This window comes from Bufo gargarizans, chromosome 2 (genome assembly GCF_014858855.1).
Source record: "Bufo gargarizans isolate SCDJY-AF-19 chromosome 2, ASM1485885v1, whole genome shotgun sequence".
Classification (NCBI taxonomy): domain Eukaryota; kingdom Metazoa; phylum Chordata; class Amphibia; order Anura; family Bufonidae; genus Bufo; species Bufo gargarizans.
Window position 1 is genome coordinate 427,213,817 of NC_058081.1, and position 27,336 is coordinate 427,241,152.

The window sequence follows — 27,336 nt, forward strand, 5'->3', positions numbered from 1 at the left end:
CACAAGACCAGAAAAAACTCAAGAAGTAAACCCACTTTGCACCCTTATGTAAGTGAACCCTCTATTTCACCCTTATGTGAGTGAACCCTAAAGTAAAGGAACCCCCATTGCACCCTAGCTCCTAATTGCACCCTAAAGTAAATGAACACCGTATTGCACTCCCCTTTGCAACCTAAAGTATGTGGACTGCTAATGCATCCTAAAGTAGCTGAATCCTTTATTGCACCCTAAACTAAGTGAACCCTTATTACAACTTAAAGTAAGTGCACCCGTTATTGCACCCTAAAGTAAGTGAATCCCTTACTACACCCTAAAGTAAGTGAACCTGTTATTGTACTGTAAAGTGGATGCCTCATAATAAATAAATGAACCTTCTATTGACCACAAAGTAAATGAACCTCTATTGCAATCTAAATTAAGTGAGCCAACTTTGCACTTGTAAGGAAGTGAACCCCATTGCACACTAAAGTAAGTAAACCTTTTACTGCACTCTAAAGTGAGTGAACCCCTTATTGCACTGTAGAGTAACTGGCACCCTAAAGTAGCCTAGCTAGATGATAAATTAAAAATTGTACTCTAAAATACTTAGATTGTGAGTCCCAGTGGGGACAGCAAGATGCTAATGTCTGTAAAGCACTGCAGCTTATCGTAGCGGTATATAAGTACATAAAATAAATAAATAAAATAACAGAAGCCAACTTTATACCCTAAAATAAGTGAACACCTTTTGCACATTACAATAAGTGAACCCCCTACTGCAGCCTAAAGCAAACTTACTTTTGTCTCATTCCAGCAAATAGCATGATCATGTACAGGAAGTTACTACAAGCCACTTACTAATTATTGTGATTGTCCATATTGCCTCCTTTGGTGGCTTGATTCATTTATCCATCACATTATGCACTGCTCGTTTCCATGGTTATGACAGAGATCATGCTTGCACACTATATGAAAAGCACTAGCCTATGTGAGCTCCCACTGTCCCGACCACCAGAAAGGCCAACGCTTTTTCCTACAGTGTGCAAACACGAGCACCACTGATGGATTGCAGGGTGGTCGTAAATAGAAATAAAAAAGTAGGATATCCAATCCAGTATATGTGAAATGCAGCGAAAACTATAAAGAGTAATCCCCAAACTCCACTTGTAAAACCACAGAAAAATAGAGTAGTTCCGAGCAGTCACTACTTATGGTTAGTCAGTCATTGCATGTGATGTGCAATCTCACAGAAATCCTACCTTATATACAAACTGACTGCAATTGCATTCCTACTCGTGCGGGTTTGCCGCAATGCACCGGGACGCATCTGGACCTAATCCGGACACGCCCGAGTGAAAGATGCCTAAACCGCTGGCAACACAAGTGAGTACAACCCTAAGTGAAAATGGCCAAATTGTGCCCAAAGTGTCAATATTTTGTGTGGCCACCATTATTTTCCAGAACTGCCTTAACTCTCTTGGGCATGGGTTTACTTGAGCTTCACAGGTTGCCACTGGAATCCCCTTCCACTCCTCCATGCCGACATCATAAAGCTGGTGGATGTTAGAGACCTTGCACTCCTCCACCTTCTGTTTGAGGATGCCCCACATATGCTTAATAGGGTTTAGGTCTGGAGACCTGCTTGGCCAGTCCAGCACCTTTACCCTCAGTTTCTTTAGCAAGGCAGTGGTCATCTTGGAGGTGTGTTTGGGGTCATTATCATGTTGGTATACTACCCTGCAGCCCAGTTTCTGACTGGAGGGAATCATGCTCTGCTTCAGTATGTCACAGTACATGTAGGCATGTATGGTTCCCTCAATGAACTGAAGCTCCCCACAACTGGCAGCACTCATGCAGCCCTAAACCATGACACTCCCACCACCATGGGCAAGACACACTTATCTTCGTACTCCTCACCTGGATGCCACCACACATGCTTGACACCATCTGAACCAAGTAAGTTTATCTTGATGTCATCAGACCACAGGACACGGTTGCAGTAATCCATGTCCTTAGTCAGCTTGTCTTCAGCAAACTGTTTACGGGCTTTCTTGTGCATCATCTTTAGAAGAGGCTTCCTTCTGGGACAACAGTCATGCAGACCAATTTGATGCAGTGTGCGGCATATGTTCTGAGCAATGACAGGCTGAAAAAATATTCTCTGACCTGCTAGAAAGGTACATGATATATTCTGTAGTGAATGAGATCTTCTCATCAGTGACTTTTGTGATTTTGTCACTGTGTTATTTGTAAGTTATCCCCTCCTTTCTAATGTTTAGCTATTTCATGTGACTAACTCTCTGATCTCCAACTAACACACAACAGGAAGTCAGTTACTTCTCTATTCATTCCTATGAGACTGACTTTGAGACTCCCATAGAAATATATAGAGAAACTGACTTCCTGTCCACACATAAGATACTGTGTTATTTGGAAAGTCTGATTGCTGGTCACATGACACAGCTGAGAAGCAGAAGGGAGGGGATAGCGCACGAATATAGGCACTGGTAAGAAGATTATATTCACTACAGATTACATCATGTACCTTTCTAGCAGGTCAGAGAATTTTTGCGGGAGTTCTTCTTTAAGAGTTTAGAAAAAATTTGCAAGAAATTACCAAAAAGAGATAATATCTTTTCATAAAGAAAGTCTGGGGAGACTTGAGGATGTTATATATAAATTTTCATAGCAATTGGTGCCACTTTGATTTGTGATAAATTATCCGGGAATAATTAAAAAAAAATTTGGTGAGACACTCAAATAAATTCGTTCATCCTTAATTGGTTTACAGTAATGTTGCTGAAACTTGTAAAATTAGTTCATAAATAATAAATACAAAAAAAATATACAATCTGAGTTGTGCTATTGTTTTTTTGTTTTTTATTGGAAAAAAGAATTTTACATAAAATAATAACAATATGATCATAAAGCCAAAAAATACAAAATGTCATTTTTGTAAAATAAATTAATAAAATTATTTAAAAAAGCATCAAAACGTTTTACTTTATTTTCATAAAAATATTAAATTCAGATGTAACATATAAAGCAACTTTCTTTCTTCCACTAAAAAAAAAAGAGGAAAAGGAGAGTGAAAACATGATTCTGTATATTATGTAAATAATTCATATAATAAAAAACACGCGGTCAGTACTTTAACATTTTACCTACATGTGCAAAGTAAAAAAAACTTAAATGGGATAATCACAGAAAACCATGATATATTCACCCATTTCTCCAGTGCTGCAGTTTGTCTTGAAGCTTAGCCAGGGGTGATGTGCCGGGATATGGAATTTAAACACAGCAGCCAATCACTGTCCTCAGGGGTCAACAGCTGAGGTCATTGATTGGTTTTCACGTCACTATGTGCATCACATGATCTGTGATGTGCATGGTGATTTTCCATGATACAGCTCATGACCACTGCAGCCAGTCACATGACATATCCTGGCAAGTCACCACTGCGGTTTGTAACATTACAAACAGTAGCAGGAGTACCAGAACACAGAGGATGGAAAAGGAAAGAAGTAGATCATATTTTCTTTATTTTAAGCAATGTAGGGCTTTGTCAGAGATTTTTCATTATCTTGCACAACCCCTTTAATTGCCATCAAATTTATTACAGTAGAAACGATGAGATATTGAACTTTTCTTCTCATGAGCAACATTTTTTTTAAACTTAGATCTAAAGTCCAACTTTCATTTAACGTTTTATTATAAACATGTAGTACAGGTGATTATATGATTTTTTTCAATGTATTGTACATTAATTAGCCAATTCAAGCTCCTTTTCTGATAAAAACAGGTCCTGAATAAAAGCTCCACAGCCGCTCTCACTGGCTATTGCTGGGTAAAATCTGTATTCACTACTCAGTAGATGATGGATACAGCTCTTTTACATGCTAGAGTCACAGCCTCTACTCAGGATGCCTATTTCTACTGCTCAAAAGCCCAGTGCACCTGATCCCTTAGTCTATGTAATACTCCTTTGTCTAGTTATGAATGCAAACAAATACACAACTTTTTCATTACTTGTGTCCCGTTACCATTCTACAATTTACAGAAATAATAATAATAATAGTCAAATGGCCAGCAAGTGCTATAAAGGGTAGGTCCAGTTAGTACATTAATGGAGCGTTTTTGGTGAATTTTTCTAGCAGATCTCAGAAGCAAGTCTACAAGGAGATGTTTTTTTGAATGTTGTAAGGAGTTTACACTTTACTATAAGAAACTTGCACCTCACCACGCAAACAATGTATTAGATGAATAAAAGGGCCACTTTTTAAGAGTTGCAATCAAACCCAGCACATGGGATAGACACTTCAGTCTGACTGCTCCACTTTAGAAGCAACTTCCAGCACTCCAGCTGTGGTGTGAAACTATGACTCCCAGTATGCACAATCACTGTTCTCCGATCTCCCATGCAAGTGAATGAAACATGCTGGGAGTTGTAGTTTCAGAACAACTGGACTGACAGAGGTTGCTGATCTCTGGTATACCAGACATGACTAGGGATGAGCGAAGTTCAGTGTACAAGGTTTGGGTTATCTAAGAATTACATTATGGATTCCGCTACCACGGACCATAACGGAATTCTTAACTAACCCGAACCTTGTATGCCGAACTTAAAAACACAAGATCACTCATTCCAAGACATGACCCATCTCACTCTTCTAAATAGCAATTACCCATTTAACCCTTCACACTCCCATTATAAAAGCCCCTTAGTGTTCATACAGTCCAACATTCCACAAAAGTTTTTTTTATTTCACCATAGTCTAACCAGCTCAAATATCTATTCAAACCACCACATACTGTAATTCCAAAATATCACACACAAAAAATCACAGTTAAAATGCAAAGGAAATAGAGCTGGGAGAATAAAGACTAAGAATCACATGGCCCTAGGAAGGGAGGGTTGCCCCCATCCACCTTGATTGGCTCAGGGGGCTGGATATCGGCAGGTCATTCAGGCTCTGTGCCATGTGTAAAGTACAGACCCTTTTCAGCTCAGCTTGTCATGTATCCTGACCAGGCTTGCACTGCCCCACAGGGGTACAGGGGAATCCCCCGATGGGCCCCTGAGCAAGGTGGACCCCTAGTCTTCCACCCCCTGCACAAGTGGCACATAACACATTAGATTTAGTACACTACATACATATATTCAATGTACAGCACCTCAACCAGCTTATGTTCATATAAAAAAAAAAACTTGTTAGATTATTTATTATATTTGAATGTATCCATACGGTAGGCCCCCAAAATAATTTTTTCTGGTGGTCCCTAGGTACCCCAGTCCGACACTGATCCTGACAAACAACAATTACAGACACAAGGCAGCCATATATTAGAGTGTAGAAGGATAGTAAAAAAATGACAAATTTACCCCAAAAAATAAAAAAATTGAGAATTTCCAAGTTTCATTTTCTCTACTTCTATAATACATAGTAATACCTCCAAAAATAGTTATTACTTTACATTCCCCATATGTCTACTTAATGTTTGGATCATTTTGGGAATGATATTTTATTTTTTGGGGATGTTACAAGGCTTAGAAGTTTAGAAGCAAATCATTACATTTTTCAGAAATTTTCAAAAACCCAATTTTTAGGGACCAGTTCAGGTCTGAAGTCACTTTGCGAGGCTTACATGATAGAAACCCAAAAATGACCCCATTCTATAAACTACACCCCTCAAGGTATTAAAAACTGATTTTTACAAACTTTGTTAACCCTTTAGGTGTTCCACAAGAATTAATGGAAAATAGAGATACAATTAAAAATTTCATTTTTGGCAGATTTTCCATTTTAATATTTTTTTTCCATTTACAAAGCAGGGGTTAACAGCCAAACCAAACTCAATATTTATGGCCCTGATTCTTTAGTTTACAGAAACACCCCATATGTGGTCGTAAAACGCTGTACGGGCACACGGCAAAGCGCAGAAGGAAAGGAATGCCATACGGTTTTTGGAAGGCAGGTTTTGCTGGACTGTTTTTTTTTACACCATGTCCCATTTGAAGCCCCCTGATGTACCCCTAGAGTAGAAACTCCATAAAAGTGACCCCATCTAAGAAACTACACCCCTCAAGGTATTCAAAACTGATTTTACAAACGGTACTGATTTTGCTAACGTCGTTATCCCTTTAGGTGTTCCACAAGAATTAATGGAAAATAGAGATACAATTTCAAAATTTAGCTTTTTTGGCAGATTTTCCATTTTAATAAAAATTTTTCCAGTTACAAAGCAAGGGTTAACAGCCAAACCAAACTCAATATTTATGGCCCTGATTCTGTAGTTTACAGAAACACCCCATATGTTGTTGTAAACCGCTGTACGGGCACACAGCAGGGCGCAGAAGGAAAGGATGCCATACGGTTTTTGGAAGGCAGGTTTTGCGGAACTATTTTTTTTTACACCATGTCCCATTTGAAGCCCCCTGGTGAACCCCTAGAGTAGAAACTCCATAAAAGTGACCCCATCTAAGAAACAAGAAACTACACCCCTCAAGGTATTCAAAACGGATTTTACAAATGTCGTTAACCCTTTAGGTGTTCCGCAAGAGTTATTGGCAAATGCAGATGAAATTTCAGAATTTCAATTTAGGAATATTGTGTGTGGCAGCAATATCTATTTATAGCGCATCCTGCGCTAAATAGCGTACAACAGTTAGGCTGCTACAGACAGCGACATTAGCTGTGCCACATCTCCAGTGTAAAGTGTGCTCATCCCAAAAATATCTGACATCCAGTGTACTTTTTCCATAGACGGTGTCCGCTTATGACAGTGACATTAGCTGCGCCACATCTCCAGTGTAAAGTGTGCGCATCAAAAAAATATCTGACATCCAGTGTACTTTTTCCGTAGACGGTGTCTGCTGTGGAAAGTGACATTAGCTGCACCACATCTCCTGTGTAAAGTGTGCGCATCCCAAAAATATATGTGACATACAATGTACTTTTTCCGTAGATGCTGTCTGCTGCGGACAGTGATATTACCAGCACCACATCTGCAGTGTAACGTGTGCGCTTCTAAAATGTATCTGTGACATACAGTGTACTTTTTTGCGTAGACGCTGCGTACAGTGACATTACCGGAGGTACCTCTCCTCTATAACATTTCCTCATCCCAAATACCTGTGACATTCCATGTAATTCTTCATTAGCCGCTGGTGACAACATTGATATTATCTGCGGGATATCTCCGGTGTGATGTTTCCACATCCCAAATAACTTTTTATATTTGTTTGCGCATACACTCCCAAATCCTACACTACTGTACGTGTGACAGACTTTCAATTATACAGTATAACATTTAATATGAAGAAGGCGAGCAGTAAGGGACGTGGCAGTGGTGAAACTGTGCCTGCTGCCACAGCACAAGAAAAACAATCATCCATGATACCTAGCTTCATGTCCCAGTTTGCAGGGAGGCACAGGACACCAATCTTGTTCAGCAGTCTGGTGCTTTTTTGAGGAAAGGGCGGATGACAAAAGAATTGTAATTTGCAACACTAGCAACCTCACCACCACCAGCATGATCCGCCACATGGCAACAAAGCACTGTAATAGGTGGGCCAAACGTCTGGGTCCACATTCTGTGTCTGCGGGTCACACCACTGCCTCCTCTTCCCCTGTGTTACGTGCTGGCCAATCCCCTGAGGCCCGAATGCCTCCCACCCTGCACCTGGTCCTTCGCAAGCACCATCAGCGACCACATCCACTTTCGTGTCCCAGCGCAGCGTACAAATGTCCTTACCCCAGGCAATTGAACGCAAGCTCAAATATCCAGCCACCCACCCACAGGCCATAGCACTAAATGTGCAGCTTTCCAAATTACTGGCTCTGGAAATGTTGCCATTTAGGCTTGTGGACACTGAGGCCTTCCACGGCCTCATGTCTGCGGCCATCCGTTCCGCAGTACCTAGCCGCCACTATTTTTCAAGGTGTGCCGTGCCCACCTTACACCAACATGAGTCCCGTAACATCACACGTGCCCTGACCAATGTAGTTACTGGGAAGGTCCACTTAACCACGGACACATTGACAAGTGCATTCGGCCAGGGACAGATTGCACCCTTCATGTACCTTTACCCTCACTTTTTGTATGTGTGGTGTGGGTTTATGTTCTGGGTGTGTGTAGCGTTTTGTTGGTTGTTACATGTCTGGGCTGTTGTTGGTGTTGGTCCCTGCATGTATGCTATTCGTCACCCGGTATGTTGATACCTCTGGAAGGGGGCTGGTTTCCCGGAGGGGTGAACCATAAGTCTGGATGCAGTGCCGCCTGGGGCTGCCGTGCACCTTGCTGTTTGAGGCCCAAGCAGTATCAGGATTCTGGTGTGCTGGATTCCGGTGTGTGGTGTTGTTTGTACGGTGTCCTAGTTGGTGTGTGGGCACCTGTACTTATGCACGGGTTCCAGTCGTGGTGGCTGCGGCAGGTAAGTGTGTTTCTGGTGTTCTTACCTGCCGACTCTGTTGCTGTATTCAGTCGTCCATTTTTCCCTGCAGCTAGGCCTGTGGAGACTCTGGTTCATCACTGTCTTAGATGAACCTGGTTGTCTTTTGTCCCTGTCTCCTAACCTTAGGGATATTCAGGGATTTCAGGGTTCTGAGGTTCCAGTGTATGGGCCCTCCTACCTTATGGGTCGGCTCATACAGTTAGGAGAACAGGGCCAGATTTAGGGATGCTATAGGAAGTGACCAGCTTCCTTTTCTTAGCAGCCTGGTTGCCCCTTTTACATTGTACGGTGGGGGTTTCCCCCACTCCCCACCGTGACAGTATGTTTTACAAGGTCAGCTCACCAGCAGGGCCTCACCTACAATGTTTTACAGGGTCAGCTCAGGAGCAGGCCCTCGCATATAATTTTTTAGAGGGTCAGCTCACCAGCAGGCCTTCGCATATAATGTTTTACAGGGTCAGCTAACCAGCAGGTTCTCACCTACAATGTTTTACAGGGTCAGCTCACCAGCAGGCCCTCGCATATAATTTTTTAGAGGGTCAGCCGACCAGCAGGCCTTCGCATATAATGTTTTACAGGGTCAGCTCACCTGCAGGCCTACGCATATAATGTTTTACAGGGTCAGCTCACCTACAGGCCCTCGCATATCATTTTTTAGAGGGTCAGCTCACCAGCAGGGCCTCACCTACAAGTCCAGTCTCACTATCCAAGAGTCTGGTCAACACAATCCTCACCGTCGGTGGTCGTGTAATTAGTTATCACGGAGTTGTCTGGTTTGGTTATTGGCATTAACCAGACAAATCGCCCCACCAACTAAGAACGTCCATGCACCGCCACCCACAGAATCGAGAAAGAGCTATCAATCTGTCAAACAGGCCGGGTGAGGTTTCCCGTCTTGAGTCAAATTAAGCCGCAGGCTCCACTCCTGGTGGTGCCCTTCAGTCAATTCCTTTAAGTTTTAGCTTTGCAACCATACTCCCCCGGAACCCAGACTTTGGTTTCCCAGAAGCTGCTCGGCAGGTCCGCCAGATCGCCGGTCGTCATGGTTTATGGTCAGAATTACGATGGTATCTGATTGTCTTCGAGCCTCCGACTTTCATTTTTGATTCTTTTGCTTTGGTTCGTCTTGAGCCGGTCCAAGAATTTCACCTCTAGCCACGCAATATGGATGCCCCTGGCCGTCCCTCTTAATCATTGCCCCAGTTCCGAAAACCAGCAAAATAGAACCAGCGTCATATTCCATTATTCCTAGCTGAAGTATTCAGATGACCCTGCCTGCTTTGAACACTGTACATTTTTTTCAATGGTCAGCTAAGCAGCAGGAACTCTCCCATAATTTTTAAAATGGTCAGCTCAGCAGCAGGCCCTCAACCATAATGTTTTAGAGTGTCAGCTCAGCAGCAGGCCCTCATATATAATTTTTAGAGGGTCAGCTCACCAGCAGGCCCTCACCTACAATCTTTTACATGGTCAGCTCACCGGCAGGCCCTCACCTAATTATACCTAATAGGTAATTTGTGCACATGCTGCCTTGCTTGGAAGTGGTAGCCATAGCTGTTTCTCAGGCTCTCTCTCTGGAATCAAACCGCGATTCCCCGTTACCCATGGTCACCGTGGTTCGCGCTGAAAATAACATCGAAAGTCGATAGGGCAGACATCCGAATGGATCATCGCCGTCACGGGGACATGTGATCGGGCCCAGGTTATCTAGAGTCACCATAGTGGCAGCAGGCCCTCGCCTATAATGTTTTAGATGGTCAGATCAGCAGGCCCTTGCTCCAAATGTTTTTGAGGGTCACCAGCAGGCCATCAATCATAATTTTTCTAGGCTGTGTATGATGCCCTCCTTTATGTGTATCAACGGGTGTGTTGGAGTGCAGGTTCCTTGTATTTTTGGCAGCCCTTTCACTTAGTGCATAGGCTTTGTAAGTGTAGGAGTCACACTACCTGAACAATTGTACCACAATGTGAATGAGCCCTTCTTTATGTGATATACAGGTTGTATCGGAGAGCCTCTTCCTTGCAATTTTTGGCAGTACTTGCACTTTATATACAAGTAAATATATAGGAAAGAATGTTTCCTAACACTTTTTCCTCTAAAGTCGGACAACATTGTTCCCAGCATCGACCTGGGAGTCCAAGATGCATCCAGACATCTTCCCCATGCTGTCCCCGAACCATTTTGGTGGTGTTTCCATCAATTTCTGACCTTTTCCTATGAACCAGACACCCTCCCCTCTTCAGAGCAGGGGTGCCTGGTTTAATGCTCAGGTTCTCCCATTGACTTCCATTGTGCTTGTTAGAGCACCCGAGCATCCCGATGTGTTCTGCCTGAGCCCCCGAGCACTATGGTGCTTGATCAACACTACTTTATTGCCAAATCTCTGCCCCATAGAGAGTGTCTGGCACTGGATAGGATGACAGATCTCTCATGCACAGTAGCCAACCACCACCTTGGATTAACATGTATTAAAATGTACAATATGCCACTTTGTTAGTTAAACTGATATTCTTACCATTTCTCGTTGCAGAAGAACAGTTCTAATTTACTGAAATGTTAATTTCAGGAGCTTTTTCTTGATATTTTAATTCGGACTAGAGTGAAACAAAGAAAGAAAACATTTACTATATACATTGTGATATACTGTAAAAAAAATACTTTTTATATGGATTTTCCAGCTCTCATTTCTAAATATTAAATCTAATATCTATATACTATAATACTTTTTCATTCACTTATTTGCTTCAAAAATTTCAAAAATGTTAAATGTTGCATAGCCCAATTTTTCTAAAACATTTGTTTCGATCTGAATTAATTTGTCATGAAGCATTATAAATCAGGTTTTACAGTACGTCTGAATGACAGGCAGGTCACATATATGGCTGTGCACATCATCATGCAGGCCACCAACATTCCTAGTTAACCCCTAGCTAAACATACAGCAAATAAAAAAAAGACATAAACGCTGCGTGCCCCTGCTGATGCCCCAATGACTCTTTAGTGGAACAAAATAAGAATATGGAGGCAGCACCAATAAAGTAGTCAAGAAAAAAAGGTTGTTTTAATTAATGTCATGGCAGTGCAAACACATGCATTGGAATCCCTTCTGTTAGCTGTAGAATGTCTGTGCCTCATTAGTAGGCTTAGTTCATACTTCGCTTATTTGCTCTGTAATTGTCAGCCTTAAGCAGATATGGGTCAAACCCACAGAACAGGTGCAGAGCTATTTTATGATACCTAATCCTAAAATAGGCTTGGTTCCTGAATTTGCCACACAATAAGTAATGATAATAACTGAGCAAAGTGGGAACTCCGACTTACAGGTCAATGTTAGCATCAGGTATAATTTATTGGTGTGGACTTAACCGTGCAGTGGCCCAAAGTTCAAGGAGTGGCCCCATTATAGTGGGGAGGGTCTCAGCAGTAAGGCTGTATTCACATTACTCTTATCTGATCCATCAGAAGAACAGCCCTAAAACATCCGACCCTGTAGTTTGATCATCCGCCTTCACACCATCAGTACTTGGTCGGCATATGATGAGTATTGGTAAGGCTAAAACAGGAGTGGGTCCAAAACAGACATAACATGTGATGGAAATTTTTGCATGTACAGGTCCTTCTCAAAAAATTAGCATATTGTGATAAAGTTCATTATTTTCTGTAATGTACTGATAAACATTAGACTTTCATATATTTTAGATTCCTTACACACCAACTGAAGTAGTTCAAGCCTTTTATTGTTTTAATATTGATGATTTTGGCATACAGCTCATGAAAAACCAAAATTCCTATCTCAAAAAATTAGCATATCATGAAAAGGTTCTCTAAACAAGCTATTAACCTAATCATATGAATCAACTAATTAACTCTAAACACCTGCAAAAGATCCCTGAGGCTTTTAAAAACTCCCAGCCTGGTTCATTACTCAAAACCGCAATCATGGATAAGACTGCCAACCTGACTGCTGTCCAGAAGGTCATCATTGACACCCTCAAGCAAGAGGGTAAGACACAGAAAGAAATTTCTGAACGAATAGGCTGTTCCCAGAGTGCTGTATCAAGGCACCTCAGTGGGAAGTCTGTGGGAAGGAAAAAGTGTGGCAGAAAACGCTGCACAACGAGAAGAGGTGACCGGACCCTGAGGAAGATTGTGGAGAAGGACCGATTCCAGACCTTGGGGGACCTGCGGAAGCAGTGGACTGAGTCTGGAGTAGAAACATCCAGAGCCACCGTGTACAGGCGTGTGCAGGAAATGGGCTACAGGTGCCACATTCCCCAGGTCAAGCCACTTTTGAACCAGAAACAGCGTCAGAAGCGCCTGACCTGGGCTACAGAGAAGCAGGACTGGACTGTTGCATGTCATTCAGAAATCAAGGTGCCAGAGTCTGGAGGAAGACTGGGGAGAGGGAAATGCCAAAATGCCTGAAGTCCAGTGTCAAGTACCCACAGTCAGTGATGGTCTGGGGTGCCATGTCAGCTGCTGGTGTTGGTCCACTGTGTTTTATCAAGGGCAGGGTCAATGCAGCTAGCTATCAGGAGATTTTGGAGCACTTCATGCTTCCATCTGCTGAAAAGCTTTATGGAGATGAAGATTTCATTTTTCAGCACGACCTGGCACCTGCTCACAGTGCCAAAACCACTAGTAAATGGTTTACTGACCATGGTATTACTGTGCTCAATTGGCCTGCCAACTCTCCTGACCTGAACCCCATAGAGAATCTGTGGGATATTGGGAAGAGAAAGTTGAGAGACGCAAGACCCAACACTCTGGATGAGCTTAAGGCCGCTATTGAAGCATCCTGGGCCTCCATAACACCTCAGCAGTGCCACAGGCTGATTGCCTCCATGCCACGCCGCATTGAAGCAGTAATTTCTGCAAAAGGATTCCTGACCAAGTATTGAGTGCATAACTGAACATAATTATTTGAAGGTTGACTTTTTTTGTATTAAAAACACTTTTCTTTTATTGGTCGGATGAAATATGCTAATTTTTTGAGATAGGAAATTTGGGTTTTCATGAGCTGTATGCCAAAATCATCAATATTAAAACAATAAAAGGCTTGAACTACTTCAGTTGGTGTGTAATGAATCTAAAATATATGAAAGTCTAATGTTTATCAGTACATTACAGAAAATAATGAACTTTATCACAACATGCTAATTATTTGAGAAGGACCTGTATTCTGTGTTTTGGACTTTTGGCTTTCAAATCATGACATTTTGTATGGCCAACATAGTACAGAGATTTCCATGCCAGTTCTTTGCATTGACCACACATTTATAGATGTAAATAAGATCACATTTAAGGTGTCTATTTTCCAAACTAAACAAGCTTAATTTTAAGCCACTCGTCATAAGGGAGACTTTCTATCAAATTTAATAAGCTGTGACTAGATCAAAATTCAAACAAAGATTGTACAAATTTTATACGTTTATTTATTTTTTTATTCAATATATCATCCAAGCCATTCTTGATGCCATGAGCTGGGGTAGACAATTCCACAGATAGTAATGGCTTGTCGCCACTAGGGATCAAACCTGTGTTTCTCCAACCAGACATGAATTGTCCATTGGTCTTTTGAGGGGACTTTCGACTGACTAGTGTTTTACCATATTTATTGTATGAGCCATTTATTTATTTTCACAAATGTACTCATGTTAAACCCTACAAAACTAATATACATCCAATAAATCACTTGTGGATATTATTTAGAGGGGTTTCCTGGGAGTTCAATTTTTATGGCCTATCCTCAGGATAGGTCATCAATATATAATGTGTGAGGGTCCAACTTCAGTGGGCATTGTGGCCTCCTCATAGCATACCAAGTACAGTGTCGTAAATGTGTAGCAGCTAAACTTAGCATTGCAGCCCAGACCCATTCACTTGAATGGTATGGAGCTGCAAATAGACCATGTGCCAATGAATGTGATGTCAAAGGCCAAGGAAGAGGCCTTTGTGCTTATTAAAGAACCATGGCCTCTTCCAACAGTTCATCAGGGGATCCAGGAGTCAGGCCCCCACCCATCAGATACTGTTGATCTATCATCAATAGTGAATTCCTTTAACTAACAAACAAGGTATAAATGAATATTTAGCCACTGAAAGTAATTGATATAGTTTGTCCACATTCTATGATGAATGCATTTATTAAAATGTTTACTTACATCTTCACTGTCAGTTGAATCTGAGTCTTCTGTCTTAGGTTCTTCATCAGTGACAACTTTTCCTGGTAATATGTCATCCAGCCAGCTTAGATCATGTAAAGAGAAAATATACTCCATAGCTTTCCGTATGCCAGCAAGAGCCAACAGCTGAAATGGGTAAAATACAGATTGAGAAAATAATCAGCTTTTGGAATAGCTGGCAGACTATGACTGCAGTCTTTGTAGTACAGCCAATAGCAGGCATAAGGCAGCCAGAAATCAGTAAATACGACTTCATCCTAATCCATCCTAAATAAAATTGAGTTCACTGAATTTATATACATTTCTTCATGTGCTTTCACAGACAGATAACCAAGTTAAAATGTAGATTTGAAAAATTCTCAATAAAATCAGTAATGTTCAACTAATATAATAATCTCATAAAAACAAAGCCTAGTGCTTAAATAAGGGCATGTCAGGGCCAGGCTATTATTGCCTCATATATTACTATTGATTATATGGTGCTCGCATTTCTCTCCTCCTTGACTTTGTTTTGATTACTAATGTCTGATCTCGATGAACCCACATTTGGGAGAAAACATGTCAACAAGCTTTTATTAAAGAATTGTTTGTTGCGATCACAAATGGGGGGAATTTATAAAGAATTGTGTTTCCAATAACAATCTTAGGGCTCATGTACACAAACGTATTTTCTTTTCGTGTCCGTTTTCATGTCCGAGTTTTTTGCTAGTGTTTTTTGCTGCATTTTTAGAAAAAAACACCAGTTCAGGATGTTGCATAGAGTCTATGGAAAACATTTAATGGTGTTTGATGACCTCCATAGATTTTTTTTTGCTGCTTGCATAGTGCTTGCATAGTGCTTTTTTATCAATGTTTTTTTTTCCCATACAGAGGGGCACATACCTTCCCTAAAAAAAATTACGAGCCATGCAAAAAATGCCAGGTGGTAAAATTATTCAAAAGATGCTATAAAAGCCTCTGATCCAGTCAGACGTTTTTGAGGCATTTTTCGCAAAAAAATGCCAAGAAGAAATGTGTGTGAAGGAACCCATATGAAAACCTTTTCATGGATCGTTGATTTCTTGCGCAGGAGCCGCCATTTGTCTTCCACACTCCAATCACTTCAATGGGGCCGCAAAAGATGCGGACAGCACTCCGTGTGCTGTCCATATCCTTTGCTCCGATCCGAGGCCCTGCAAAAAAAAATATAGCATGTCCTATTCTTGTCCGTTTTGTGGACAAGAATAGGCATGTCTACAAAGGGCCGCCCGTTCCATTCCGCAAATTGAGGAAGGCACACGGGCGGCTTGCGTTTTTTGCGGATCTGCGGTTTGCAGACCTCAAAAAATGGAACGGTCGTGTGCATGAGGCCTTTGTGTGACCCTGACTGATATTTTCTGGTTGTAGTTTTATTCTATCTTTTGTATATGTTTGTGGGGATAATCTTGCCTGAGCTGCCATATGAACCAGAGACAATGGACATGAGATGTTGCCACTGTGATTTTGTATCAAAAAGGTCACAGAGAGGCAAAGAGCATTATCAATTATGTTAATGCTCCGTATCTCTGCTGTCCGGAACGGGGCTTGGCTGTCTTTCACACAGCGGATTACCCGGCAAACTAAGCTCCAAAAAACAGTGTCAGACAGCTGCTGCCAAGGCCAATAAGATAATGGGTTGCATCAAAAGTGGCATAGATGCCCGTGATGAGAACATAGTCCTACCACTTTACAAATCACTAGTCAGACCACACATGGAGTATTGTGTACAGTTCTGGGCTCCTGTGAACAAGGCAGACATAGCAGAGCTGGAGAGGGTCCAAAGGAAGGCAACTAAAGTACAAACCGGATTCCCAAAAAGTTGGGACACTATACAAATCGTGAATAAAAACTGAATGCAATGATGTGGAGGTGCCAACTTCTAATATTTTATTCAGAATAGAACATAAATCATGGAACAAAAGTTTAAACTGAGAAAATGTACCATTTTAAGGGAAAAATATGTTGAATCAGAATTTCATGGTGTCAACAAATCCCCAAAAAGTTGGGACAAGGCCATTTTCACCACTGTGTGGCATCTCCCCTTCTTCTTACAACACTCAACAGACATCTGGGGACCGAGGCGACCAGTTTCTCAAGTTTAGAAAAAGGAATGCTCTCCCATTCTTGTCTAATACAGGCCTCTAACTGTTCAATCGTCTTGGGCCTTCTTTGTTGCACCTTCCTCTTTATGATGCACCAAATGTTCTCTATAGGTGAAAGATCTGGACTGCAGACTGGCCATTTCAGTACCCGGATCCTTCTCCTACGCAGCCATGATGTTGTGATTGATGCAGAATGTGGTCTGGCATTATCTTGTTGAAAAATGCAGGGTCTTCCCTGAAAGAGATGACGTCTGGATGGGAGCATATGTTGTTCTAGAACCTGAATATATTTTTCTGCATTGATGGTGCCTTTCCAGACATGCAAGCTGCCCATGCCACACGCACTCATGCAACCCCATACCATCAGAGATGCAGGCTTCTGAACTGAGCGTTGATAACAACGTGGGTTGTCCTTGTCCTTTTTGGTCCGGATGACATGGCGTCCCAGATTTCCAAAAAGAACTTTGAATCGTGACTTGTCTGACCACAGAACAGTGAAAACGCCTGAGCTTGTGGATCTTGCTTAGAAATGGCTTCTTCTTTGCACTGTAGAGTTTCAGCTGGCAACGGCGGATGGCACGGTGGATTGTGTTCACTGACAATGGTTTCTGGAAGTATTCCTGAGCCCATTCTGTGATTTCCTTTACAGTAGCATTCCTGTTTGTGGTGCAGTGTCGTTTAAGGGCCCAGAGATCACGGGCATCCAGTATGGTTTTTCTTGACCCTTATGGCCTTGACCCTTACACACAGAGATTGTTCCAGATTCTGTGAATCTTCGGATGATGTTATGCACAGTTGATGATGATAGATGCAAAGTCTTTGCATTTTTTTGCTGGGTAACACCTTTCTGATATTGCTCCACTATCTTTCTGTGCAACATTGTGGGAATTGGTGATCCTCTACCCATCTTGGCTTCTGAGAGACACTGCCACTCTGAGAAGCTCTTTTTATACCCAATCATGTTGCCAATTGACCTAATTAGTGTTAATTGGTCTTCCAGCTCTTCGTTATGCTCAAATGAACTTTTTCCAGCCTCTTATTGCTACTTGTCCCAACTTTTTGGGGATTTGTTGACACTGTGAAAATTTGAATTAACGTATTTTTCCTTTAAAATGATACATTTAGTCGGATTAAACGTTTGATCTGTCATCTACGTTCTATTACAAATAAAATATTGACATTTACCATCTCCATATCATTGCATTCAGTTTTTATTCACAATTTGTTTAGTGTCCCAACTTTTTGGGAATCCGGTTTGTAATAACTGGAATGGGGCAACTACAGTACCCTGAAAAATTATCAATATTAGGGTTATTCACTTTAGAAAAAAGACGACTGAGGGGAGATCTAATTACTATGTATAAATATATCAGGGGTCAGTACAGAGATCTATCCCATCATCTATTTATCCCCAGGACTGTGACTGTGACGAGGGGACATCCTCTGCGTCTGGAGGAAAGAAGGTTTGTACACAAACATAGAAGAGGATTCTTTACGGTAAGAGCAGTGAGACTATGGAACGCTCTGCCTGAGGAGGTGGTGATGGTGAGTACAATAAAGGAATTTAAAAGGGGCCTGGATGTATTTTTGGAGCGTAGTAATATTAAAGGCTATAGCTACTAGAGAGGGGTCGTTGATCCAGGGAGTTATTCTGATTGCCTAATTGGAGTCCGGAAGGAATTTTTTATTTCCCTAAAGTGGGGAAAATTGGCTTCTACCTTTTTTTTTTTTGCCTTCCTCTGGATCAACTTGCAGGATAACAGGCCGAATTGGATGGACAAATGTCTTTTTTCGGCCTTATGTACTATGTTACTATGTTACCCGCACAGGATCCGCTCGTGTGAAAGAGCCCTAACAATACCCAATTCATTGGTATATTAAAAGATGGAAAAACATCAAGTGATGGATTTGACATTTTCCAAATTTTGAGGGAGAGGTTGGCTTTTCTATAACACCTTCATGCAAGCCGGCAACTATATAATCAGCTATGCCTTCATAAAGAGGAAGCAATGCAATTACGAAGGCATTTCCCTACTAGGCAAATATTAACTCTTAACACAACACCATGAATAACAAATGTTAAAATCCTAAAATATTCATTTAACCCACATTAAATCCAGACACATAACACACATCAAATATGCACATAGGGGAGATTTATCACTGGTGTGAAGTAGATTTGGCTTAGTTGCCCATAGCAACCAATCAGAGTCCACCTTTCATTTTTCACAGCCCCTTTGGTTGCATTTTTTCACAGTCTGATTGGTTGCTATAGGCAACTAAGCCATTTCTACCACCAGTTTGATGGATTTCCCCCATAATCTGCATAGAAGAAATAGGCAAGTGAATCTAGATAAATTACAGAACATATATTGATTGCAATTGCATGCAATATCATCTGAATATACAGGGGTTTCCATATGCTCATGTGAAAGCGGCCTATGTCTTTGTAGGCTCTAACCCTGGTTTTGCCTTGCAATCACTGATGGAAGTCAATGACCCAAACACTGACGTGTGAACTAAGGCCTCATGCACATGACCCTTCCTTTTTTGTGGTCCGCAAATTGCGGATAGGCAAAACACGGAAGCCGCCCGTGTGCCTTCCGCAATTTGCGGAACAGGCGGCCCATTGTAGAAATGTCTATTCTTGTCCGCTAAAAGGACAAGAATAGGACATGTTATATTTTTTTTGTGGGGCCACAGAACGGAGCAATGGATGCGGACAGCACACGGTGTGCTGTCCACATCTTTTGCGGCCCCATTTAAGTGAATGGGTCTGCACCCGAGCCGCAAAAACTGCGGCTCGGATGCGGACCAGAACAACGGTTGTGTGCATGAGGCCTAAGGCTGGGTTCAGACCTGAGCGTTTTACAGCGCGTTCCTACGCGCTGTAAAACGCTCAACAGGCAAGAACCAATGATTCCCTATGGGAATGGTTCTCACCTGAGCGTTTTACAGCGCGTATGATCGCGCTGTAAAACGCCCCGACGCCCCAAGAAGTATAGGAGCTTCTTTGGGGCGTCTTGTCGTGCATTCTCGTACATAGACTTCAGCGGGAACGTGCGACAATGGGCGTTCGCTTGTTTCTGTATGCGCAATTGCAAACGTCCGTACAATCGCGCATACAGAGCGTGCGTTCAAGTACGCTCAGGTCTGAACCCAGCGTAAGGCTTAATTCTCTTTTTATAGCTATGAATGCATGTACCGTCTCCTCAAACAGCTGATCGGCCCCCATCTGATATTGATGTCCTCTCCTGAGGATAGGCCATCAATAGTAAAATCCCGGAGAACCTCTTAAATCTTTCATTCTAATTACATTTTGCAGTCACATATAATCCAAAAAATGTGTGTCTGCTTAAATTTGGTATTGTACGTGCTGCCATGAACCTTAGCAATAGTGATCAAACTAGAACTTGAATAGACAATACATTTATCAACAAATTGTGTAAGGTTACCATCAGTGGGAAGATAATTGCTGCCTCAGTTGATTTCAGTATCCATAAGATAATCAAACAAGTTAGCTGAATCAGAGTAAAGAAATGGACTTTTCGCAGTGGAACATGGCGAAGGTATATTAGGTCCGGCTGATGCTTAGATGGAATAAACAGTAATTTCAACCGCTCTGTGAACTTAAAAAAACAACAAAATTAACAAGTTTTGTACAAATTAGTGAAAATCATACATAATTTGAGAGCAGATTTGCATACACATTTTTATTGGCTTTTTCAGCATTTTTGTTTTCTTGGTGCAGTTTTTGTTGATCCATATTTTTTGCTACTAGTTTTTTTTTCCAATTTGGTGGCATTTTTGGTGTTTCTGGTGTTTTTTTTTTAATAGTATGTTAGAAGCAATGGTCTTTTTCGTTCAAGGTAAAAATAAAAAAATAAAAATGGCATCCACACATTTGTTTTGAAAAAGCCAGAAAATGCATGCCAGTATAAAAAAAAAAATTGCATGCTGTGTCGATGGCATTTTTTAATGGTCAGAAAACAGCAGCGCATAATTGTGTTTGAAGAAAGCCTAAGGCTGGGTTCACACCTGAGCGTTTTACTACGCGCTGTAAAACGCCCAACGCCCCAAGAAGTACATGAGCTTCTTTGGGGCGTCTTGTCGCGCGTTCCCGTACATAGACTTCCGGGAACACGCGACAATGGGCGTTTGCTTGTCTCTGTATGCGCGATTGCAAACGCCCGTACAATCGCGCATACAGAGCGCGACATCCCGAACGCTCAGGTCTGAACCCAGCATAAGGCTTTGACACGGGCGAGATTTCCGTGCGGGTGCAATGCGTGAGGTGAATGCATTTCACCCGCACTGAATCCGAACCCATTAATTTCTATGGGGCTGTGCACATTAGCGGTGATTTTCACGCATCACTTGTGCATTGCGTGAAAATAGCAGCATGCTCTACTTTGTGCATTTTTTTACGCAATGCAGGTCCCATAGAAGTGAAATGGGCCACGTGAAAATCGCAAGCATTCGCAAGCAAGTGCGGATGCAGTGCGATTTTCACACATGGTTGCTAGGAGATGATCGGGATGGGGACCCAGAATGCTTAGTAAAATAGAGCTGGAGGGGTTAAAAATGTTTTTAAAATAATTTAACTCACCTCATCCACTTGTTTGAGCAGCCCGGCTTCTCTTCTGTCTTCTTCTTTGCTGTCCAGGAGGAAAAGGACCTGCGGTGACGTCACTGCGCTCATACCATGGTCCATCACATGATCCCTCACCTTGGTGATGGATCATGTGACGGACCATGTGATGAGTGCAGTGACGTCACCACAGGTCCTTTTCCTCAAAGAAGAAGAAAGAAGAGAAGCCAGGCTGCGTGAACAAGAGGATTAAGGTGAGTTAAATTATTATTAATCATTTTTTTAACCCTTTCAGCCCTATTTTACTAAGCATTCTGTATTTAGAATGCTATTATTTTCCCTTATAACCATGTCATAAGGGAAAATAATAAAATCTACACAACACCTAACTCAAACGCAAATTTCTGTGAAGAATTTCGGGTTCGGTACCAAACATGCCGATTTTTTCATGCGCGTGCAAAACGCATTAAAATGTTTTGCACTCGTGCGGAAAAATCGCGCATTTTCCCGTGACGCACACACATCTTATCCAGCCCAAATCAATTACGCCCCCATGTGAAAGAGGCCTTAGGCCCCTTTCACACGAGCGTGACGGATTAGGTCCGGATGCATTAAGGGTGCGTTCAGGGAGACTCGCACCATTTTGCAGGCAAGTTCAGTCAGTTTTGTCTGCGATTGAGTTCATTTGAAGGTTTACAAACAACATCTCTTAGCAACCATCAATGAAAAATGCATTGCATCCGCACTTGCTTCCGAATGCAATGCATTTTTCACTAAAGCACTTCCATGGGGCCAGGGCTGCATAATAAGAATATAGAACATGCTGTGTTTTTCAAGCAAAGCAGAACTGAAAAAAAAAAAAACGCTCATGTACACAAACACATTGAAATGAATGGGTCAGGATTCAGTGTGGGTGCTATGCGTTCAAGTCACGCATTGCGCCCGTGCAGAAAACTTGCTTGTGTGAAAGGGGCCTAAGGTGTTTTTTTTCACGGATCACTTCTGTGTTGCGTGAGAATAGCAGCATGTTCTATATTCTGCGCTTTTCACGTAGCCCTTGCCCCATAGAAGTGAATGGGGCTTCAGTGAAATATGCATTGCATTCAGAAGCAAATGCGGATGCAATGCGTTTTTCACTGATGGTTGCTGAGAGATGTTGTTTGTAAACCTTCAGTTTCTTTTTCACGCGCGTAAAAAACGCATCAAAATGCATTGCACCCGTGCAGAAAAAACTGAACGCAAACGCAGACAAAACTGACTGAACTTGCTTGCAAAATGGTGCGAGTTTCCCTAAACGCACCCTGAACACATCCGGACCTAATCAGTCACGCCCGTGTGAAAGGAACCTAAAGGTTGTCTTCAGACATGTCAGATTTTGTTCTGCTGAAAATCAGTTCCATTCATCTGAATGAAGCTTGCAGAAATCCTTGTGCTTATCACCAAAACAACCCCTTCAGATAAGTGGAACAGATTTTTAGTCGCAGAAATTTTCTGCAACAAACTCTGCCACGTCTGAAGGCATCCTAAAGGCTCAACAGAGGTTCCGCAATATGCACTTTCACTTGAACGGGTCCGCAATCTGGAAGGTGCGGTGCAGAACGGAGGCACAGAAGCACTATGGAGCGCTTCCGTGGTTTTCTGTCCATGCCTGAGCACTGCAAACAAATAATTTTTTATAATTTTTTTTTTGTGGTGTGGACGGATGACAGACCCATTTAAGTTCAATGGGTCTATATTTGTCTGCGACAGGCACACTAAGACTAGGCTAGTGTTTGAATTAGGCCATGTTTTAATCCATAGCAAAATTGTAAAGCAAAAAACTGCTGGGTCTGAATGTGGTCTAACTTTTGATGAGAAATATTAAGAGGTTTTACACACTTATAAAATCTTATGATTTTGCAGCATGTTCCATTTCTGTGACTTTTTACCCATATATTGGAGAATAAATGTAGGACAGAGAGTTAGGCCTCTTTTATACGAACAATACGGATTGGCTCAGGTGTGTTCAGTGAAACTTGCACCATTTTTCACACAATTTTTTTCTGCGCGGGTGCAATGCGTTTTGATGCATTTTTCATGCATGTGAAAAAAAAAATCTGTGAAAAACGCATTGCATCTGGACTGCAACCGGATGCAATGCGTTTTTTACTGAAGCCCCATTCACTTCTATGGGGCCAGGGCTGCGTGAAAAGTGCAGAATATAGAACATGCTGCGATTCTCACGAAACACACAAGTGATGCGTGAAAAAAACGCTCATGTTCAAAGACCTATTGAAATGAATGGGTCAGGTACAGGTGCTATGCGTTCACTTCACGCATCGCACCAGCGCAGAAAACTCGCTTGTGTGAAAGAGGCCTTATAGGTGAAAATACAGTACAATGCATGTTACTATTCTATAGAACCAGAACCATTTTCCTCGTTTGCTTCCTAATAAAAAACAAGCAATTTTTTTATGCAATGGTTGTGTGATTAGCAAAAAATATTTGACGTTCTTCTAAATGTAGACAATAGTTGATTGATAATACTAGAGATGAGCGAATTGAAGTTGACAAAATGGAATTTGATCCAAATTTCAGGAAAATTTTTATTTTCACCGACGCCGAATTTCCTCACACTTCGTTGTAACAAATCACATTTTTTTCCTAAAATGGCTGCTGCACGTGTTAGGACTAGAGATGAGCGAACTTCTGTTTTAAGTTCGGCGTCTAAAGTTCGGGGGCGGGTTAGCGGAGAATCCCGATCTGGAACCGGATATGGATTCCGACTTCCGTTGTGGTCCGTGGTAGCGGAATCAATAATCGGCCATTATTGATTCCGCTACCACGGACCACAACGGAAGTCGGAATCCATATCCGGTTCCAGATCGGGATTCTCCGCTAACCCGCCCCCGAACTTTAGACGCCGAACTTAAAACAGAAGTTCGCTCATCTCTAGTTAGGACCAGTGATGGTGACTTTGCAGTGTTCGCCAGTGAACACATGCAGACTGCCATCTTTAGTAAGGCAGACTCTCCCTTACCTGTGCCTGCGCCACGAGCCGATCTGAAATCAAATGCAGTCACCAGGAGCAGGCAGTTCCGAGAACAGCCCGATGAAGGCCCCCAGCGGCTTTTCTCGGAACTGCCTGCTCTCGGTGACCGCATTTGATTTCAGACCGCCTCTCGGCACAGGAAAGGGCTTATCTGTGCATCACCGAACAGGTGAGTCTACCTTACTAAAGATGGCAGCCCGCATGTGTTCGCTGGCGAACACTGCGAACCGACAATCACTGGTTAGGACATGGACAAAGAACTCTGGGAACGAGGGATCACCCACAATGCCATGCACGTAGGCAATCAGCAGCCCTATAAATAGCCTCAGCCATCTTGGATTCTGAAATTTTCCAGTGTGCTTAGTGCAGGGAGAGATGTCAGCAGGTGCTAAGGGAATGTGCTGTGCTAGGAAAGATTTTTTTTTTTTGCTGAAATTCTTTTTAGAAGTTCAGGGAAAGATTATTCAAGGTGTAGGGAAAGGATAGGGGGGCATCATCCAAGCTTTAAAAGGAGAACAGGGTGCAATGGAAGAGTGTACAGCCTGGGTAATAGGAGCGATTCTATTACACCTTGCTGCACTAATTGGGGATCTAAATTTGTGTTATACTGCTGCTTTTAGGTTGTTTGCACTATACAATATATCAGTAATTCCAGCAAACCTTGCTTGTTATTGGGGTGCAAGTTCTGTGTGATACAGCCATTTACGAGGTGTATTAATAGGAATATACATACCTCCTATTAGCCATTCTGCATTGATTTTACATTGTTTAACTTTTTTTTTTTGGGGGGGGGGATTGGTATTGCCCCTACCTCCCTACTCTGTCGTTGGGCTACTCTGTGGTCTCCTCATGCTGCTGCCAGCTCACCACTATGTCACTGAGCCACTCTGTGGTCTCCTCATGCTGCTGCCCACCTCACCATTATGTCACTGGGCCACTCTGTGGTCTCCTCATGCTGCTGCCACCTCAACACTCTGTCTTTGGGCTGCTCTGTGGACTTCTCATGCTATTCCCACCCTCCCCACTCCATGACTGTGCCATTATTTTCCCTTTTTGGCCTGGTTGACATCATCATTTATTTGACCCTTCTTCTGATCTATCAGAAGCAAGGAAAAATGAGACGCACAAAGGATCCGGTCTATGTAGCAGCTGTAGGGCCAGTATGACATGGTCCCTATTTTGCATCAGAATTGGATTCTGATTTGGTAGCCAAAAGCAGGAATTGGTACAAAACACAGAAGACATACAAATATTCTATTCACGTGTCATCTCTGTTTGGGATCTACTCCTGTTTTTTTTGTTTTAGCAATACTGTACTGATGGATTATTGACCAAATGCTGACCAAGTTAAGGAGGATGCTAAACAGACAGGATCAGTTTTTGGGGGTTATTGTTCTGATGGATCGGAGGAAGGGCAAAATAACCAGTGACGTCAACATAAACTTACTGCTGACACCCTCTCCACTCTGTCAGGGGGGCTCTACCTGTATAAGCGTTTAATAAAACAGGTTCTGTAGAAATCTATGTGGAATCAGTGAATTGGTGTAAAAGGAGTGGGCTCTTTCACGCTATAGTAAGATCTTGGGCCTCTGCACGGCTCTTTATACCTGGTGCCATCATTGACCTGTGAGGCCTCATACAAACGACCGTTGTTTGTTTTTTGCGGCTCGGATGCAGACCCATTCACTTCAATGGGGCCGCAAAAGGTGCGAACAGCAATCTTTGTGCTGTCCACATCAGTTGCTCCGTTCCGTGGCCCCGCAAAAAAAATATAACCTGTCCTATTCTTGTCCGTTTTACGGACAAGAATAGGCAGTTATATCAATGGCTGTTTGTGCGGAACGCACAAGGACTTCATCCGTGTTTTGCGGATCCGCAATTTGCCTAAGGCTGAGTTTACATTTCAGTTATTTGGTCAGTTTTGGCCCCATAACTGCCCAAGTAAGTGAAGTGTGTAGTGATAAGAGTGATGCCTTTCATCTGCGTGTTATACTGACTCACAGTACTGTTTCCCTACCACAGCAGACTCACTATGCTTGTTTCTGCAAGGCACAGTGTTCTACACCACTATACAGGCTCTCTGCAGCCGGGAAATACAGTCAGGTCCATAAATATTGAGATTTCGACACAATTCTAACATTTTTGGCTCTATATACCACCACAATGGATTTGAAACGAACAAGATGTGCTTTAACTGCAGACTGTTAGTTTTAATTTGAGGGTATTTACATCTAAATCACGTGAATAGTGTAGGAATTACAACAGTTTGCATATGTGCCTCCTATTTGTTAAAGGACCAAAAGTAATGGGACAAAATAATCATAAATCAAGTTTTCACTTTTTAATACTTGGTTGCAAATCCTTTCCAGTCAATTACAGACTGAAGTCTGGAACGCATAGACATCACCAGATGCTGGGTTTCATCCCTGGTGATTCTCTGCCAGGCCTCTACTGCAACTGTCTTCAGTTCCTGCTTGTCCTTGGGGCATTTTCCCTTCAGTTTTGTCTTCAGCAAGTGAAATGCATGCTCAATCGGATTCAGGTCAGGTGATTGACTTGGCCATTGCATAACATTCCACTTCTTTCCCTTAAAAATACTCTTTGGTTGCTTTTGCAGTATATATTGGCTCATTTTCCATCTGCACTGTGAAGCGCCGTCCAATCAGTTCTGAAGCATTTGGCTGAATATGAGCAGATAATATTGCCCGAAACACTTCAGAATTCCTCCTGCTGCTTTTGTCAGCAGTCACATCATCAATAAATACAAGAGAACCAGTTCCATTGGCAGCTATACATGCCCACGCCATGACACTACCACCACCATGCTTCACTGATGAGGTGGTATGCTTAGGATCACGAGCAGTTCCTTTCCTTCTCCATACTCTTCTCTTCCCATCACTCTGGTACACGTTGATCTTGGTCTCATCTGTCCATAGGATGTTGTTCCAGAACTGTGAAGGCTTTTTTAGATGTT

At 42.2% G+C, this 27,336-nt stretch overlaps 1 protein-coding gene across 1 annotated transcript in view; it reads right to left on the reverse strand.

Moving 5' to 3' along the window:
- Nucleotides 1–3,025: 3,025 nt before the first annotated feature.
- SLC4A9 (solute carrier family 4 member 9) overlaps nucleotides 3,026–27,336 on the reverse strand; it is a 194,841-nt gene continuing 170,530 nt past the window's right edge. The window contains exons 19-22 of the mRNA XM_044280915.1: nucleotides 20,196–20,369; nucleotides 14,600–14,746; nucleotides 10,951–11,029; nucleotides 3,026–3,042 (exon numbers count right to left, since the gene is read on the reverse strand). Coding sequence (XP_044136850.1) covers nucleotides 10,976–11,029; nucleotides 14,600–14,746; nucleotides 20,196–20,369 — 375 coding nt within the window. The 3' untranslated portion in view covers nucleotides 3,026–3,042; nucleotides 10,951–10,975. The remainder of the gene's footprint in view (nucleotides 3,043–10,950; nucleotides 11,030–14,599; nucleotides 14,747–20,195; nucleotides 20,370–27,336) is intronic.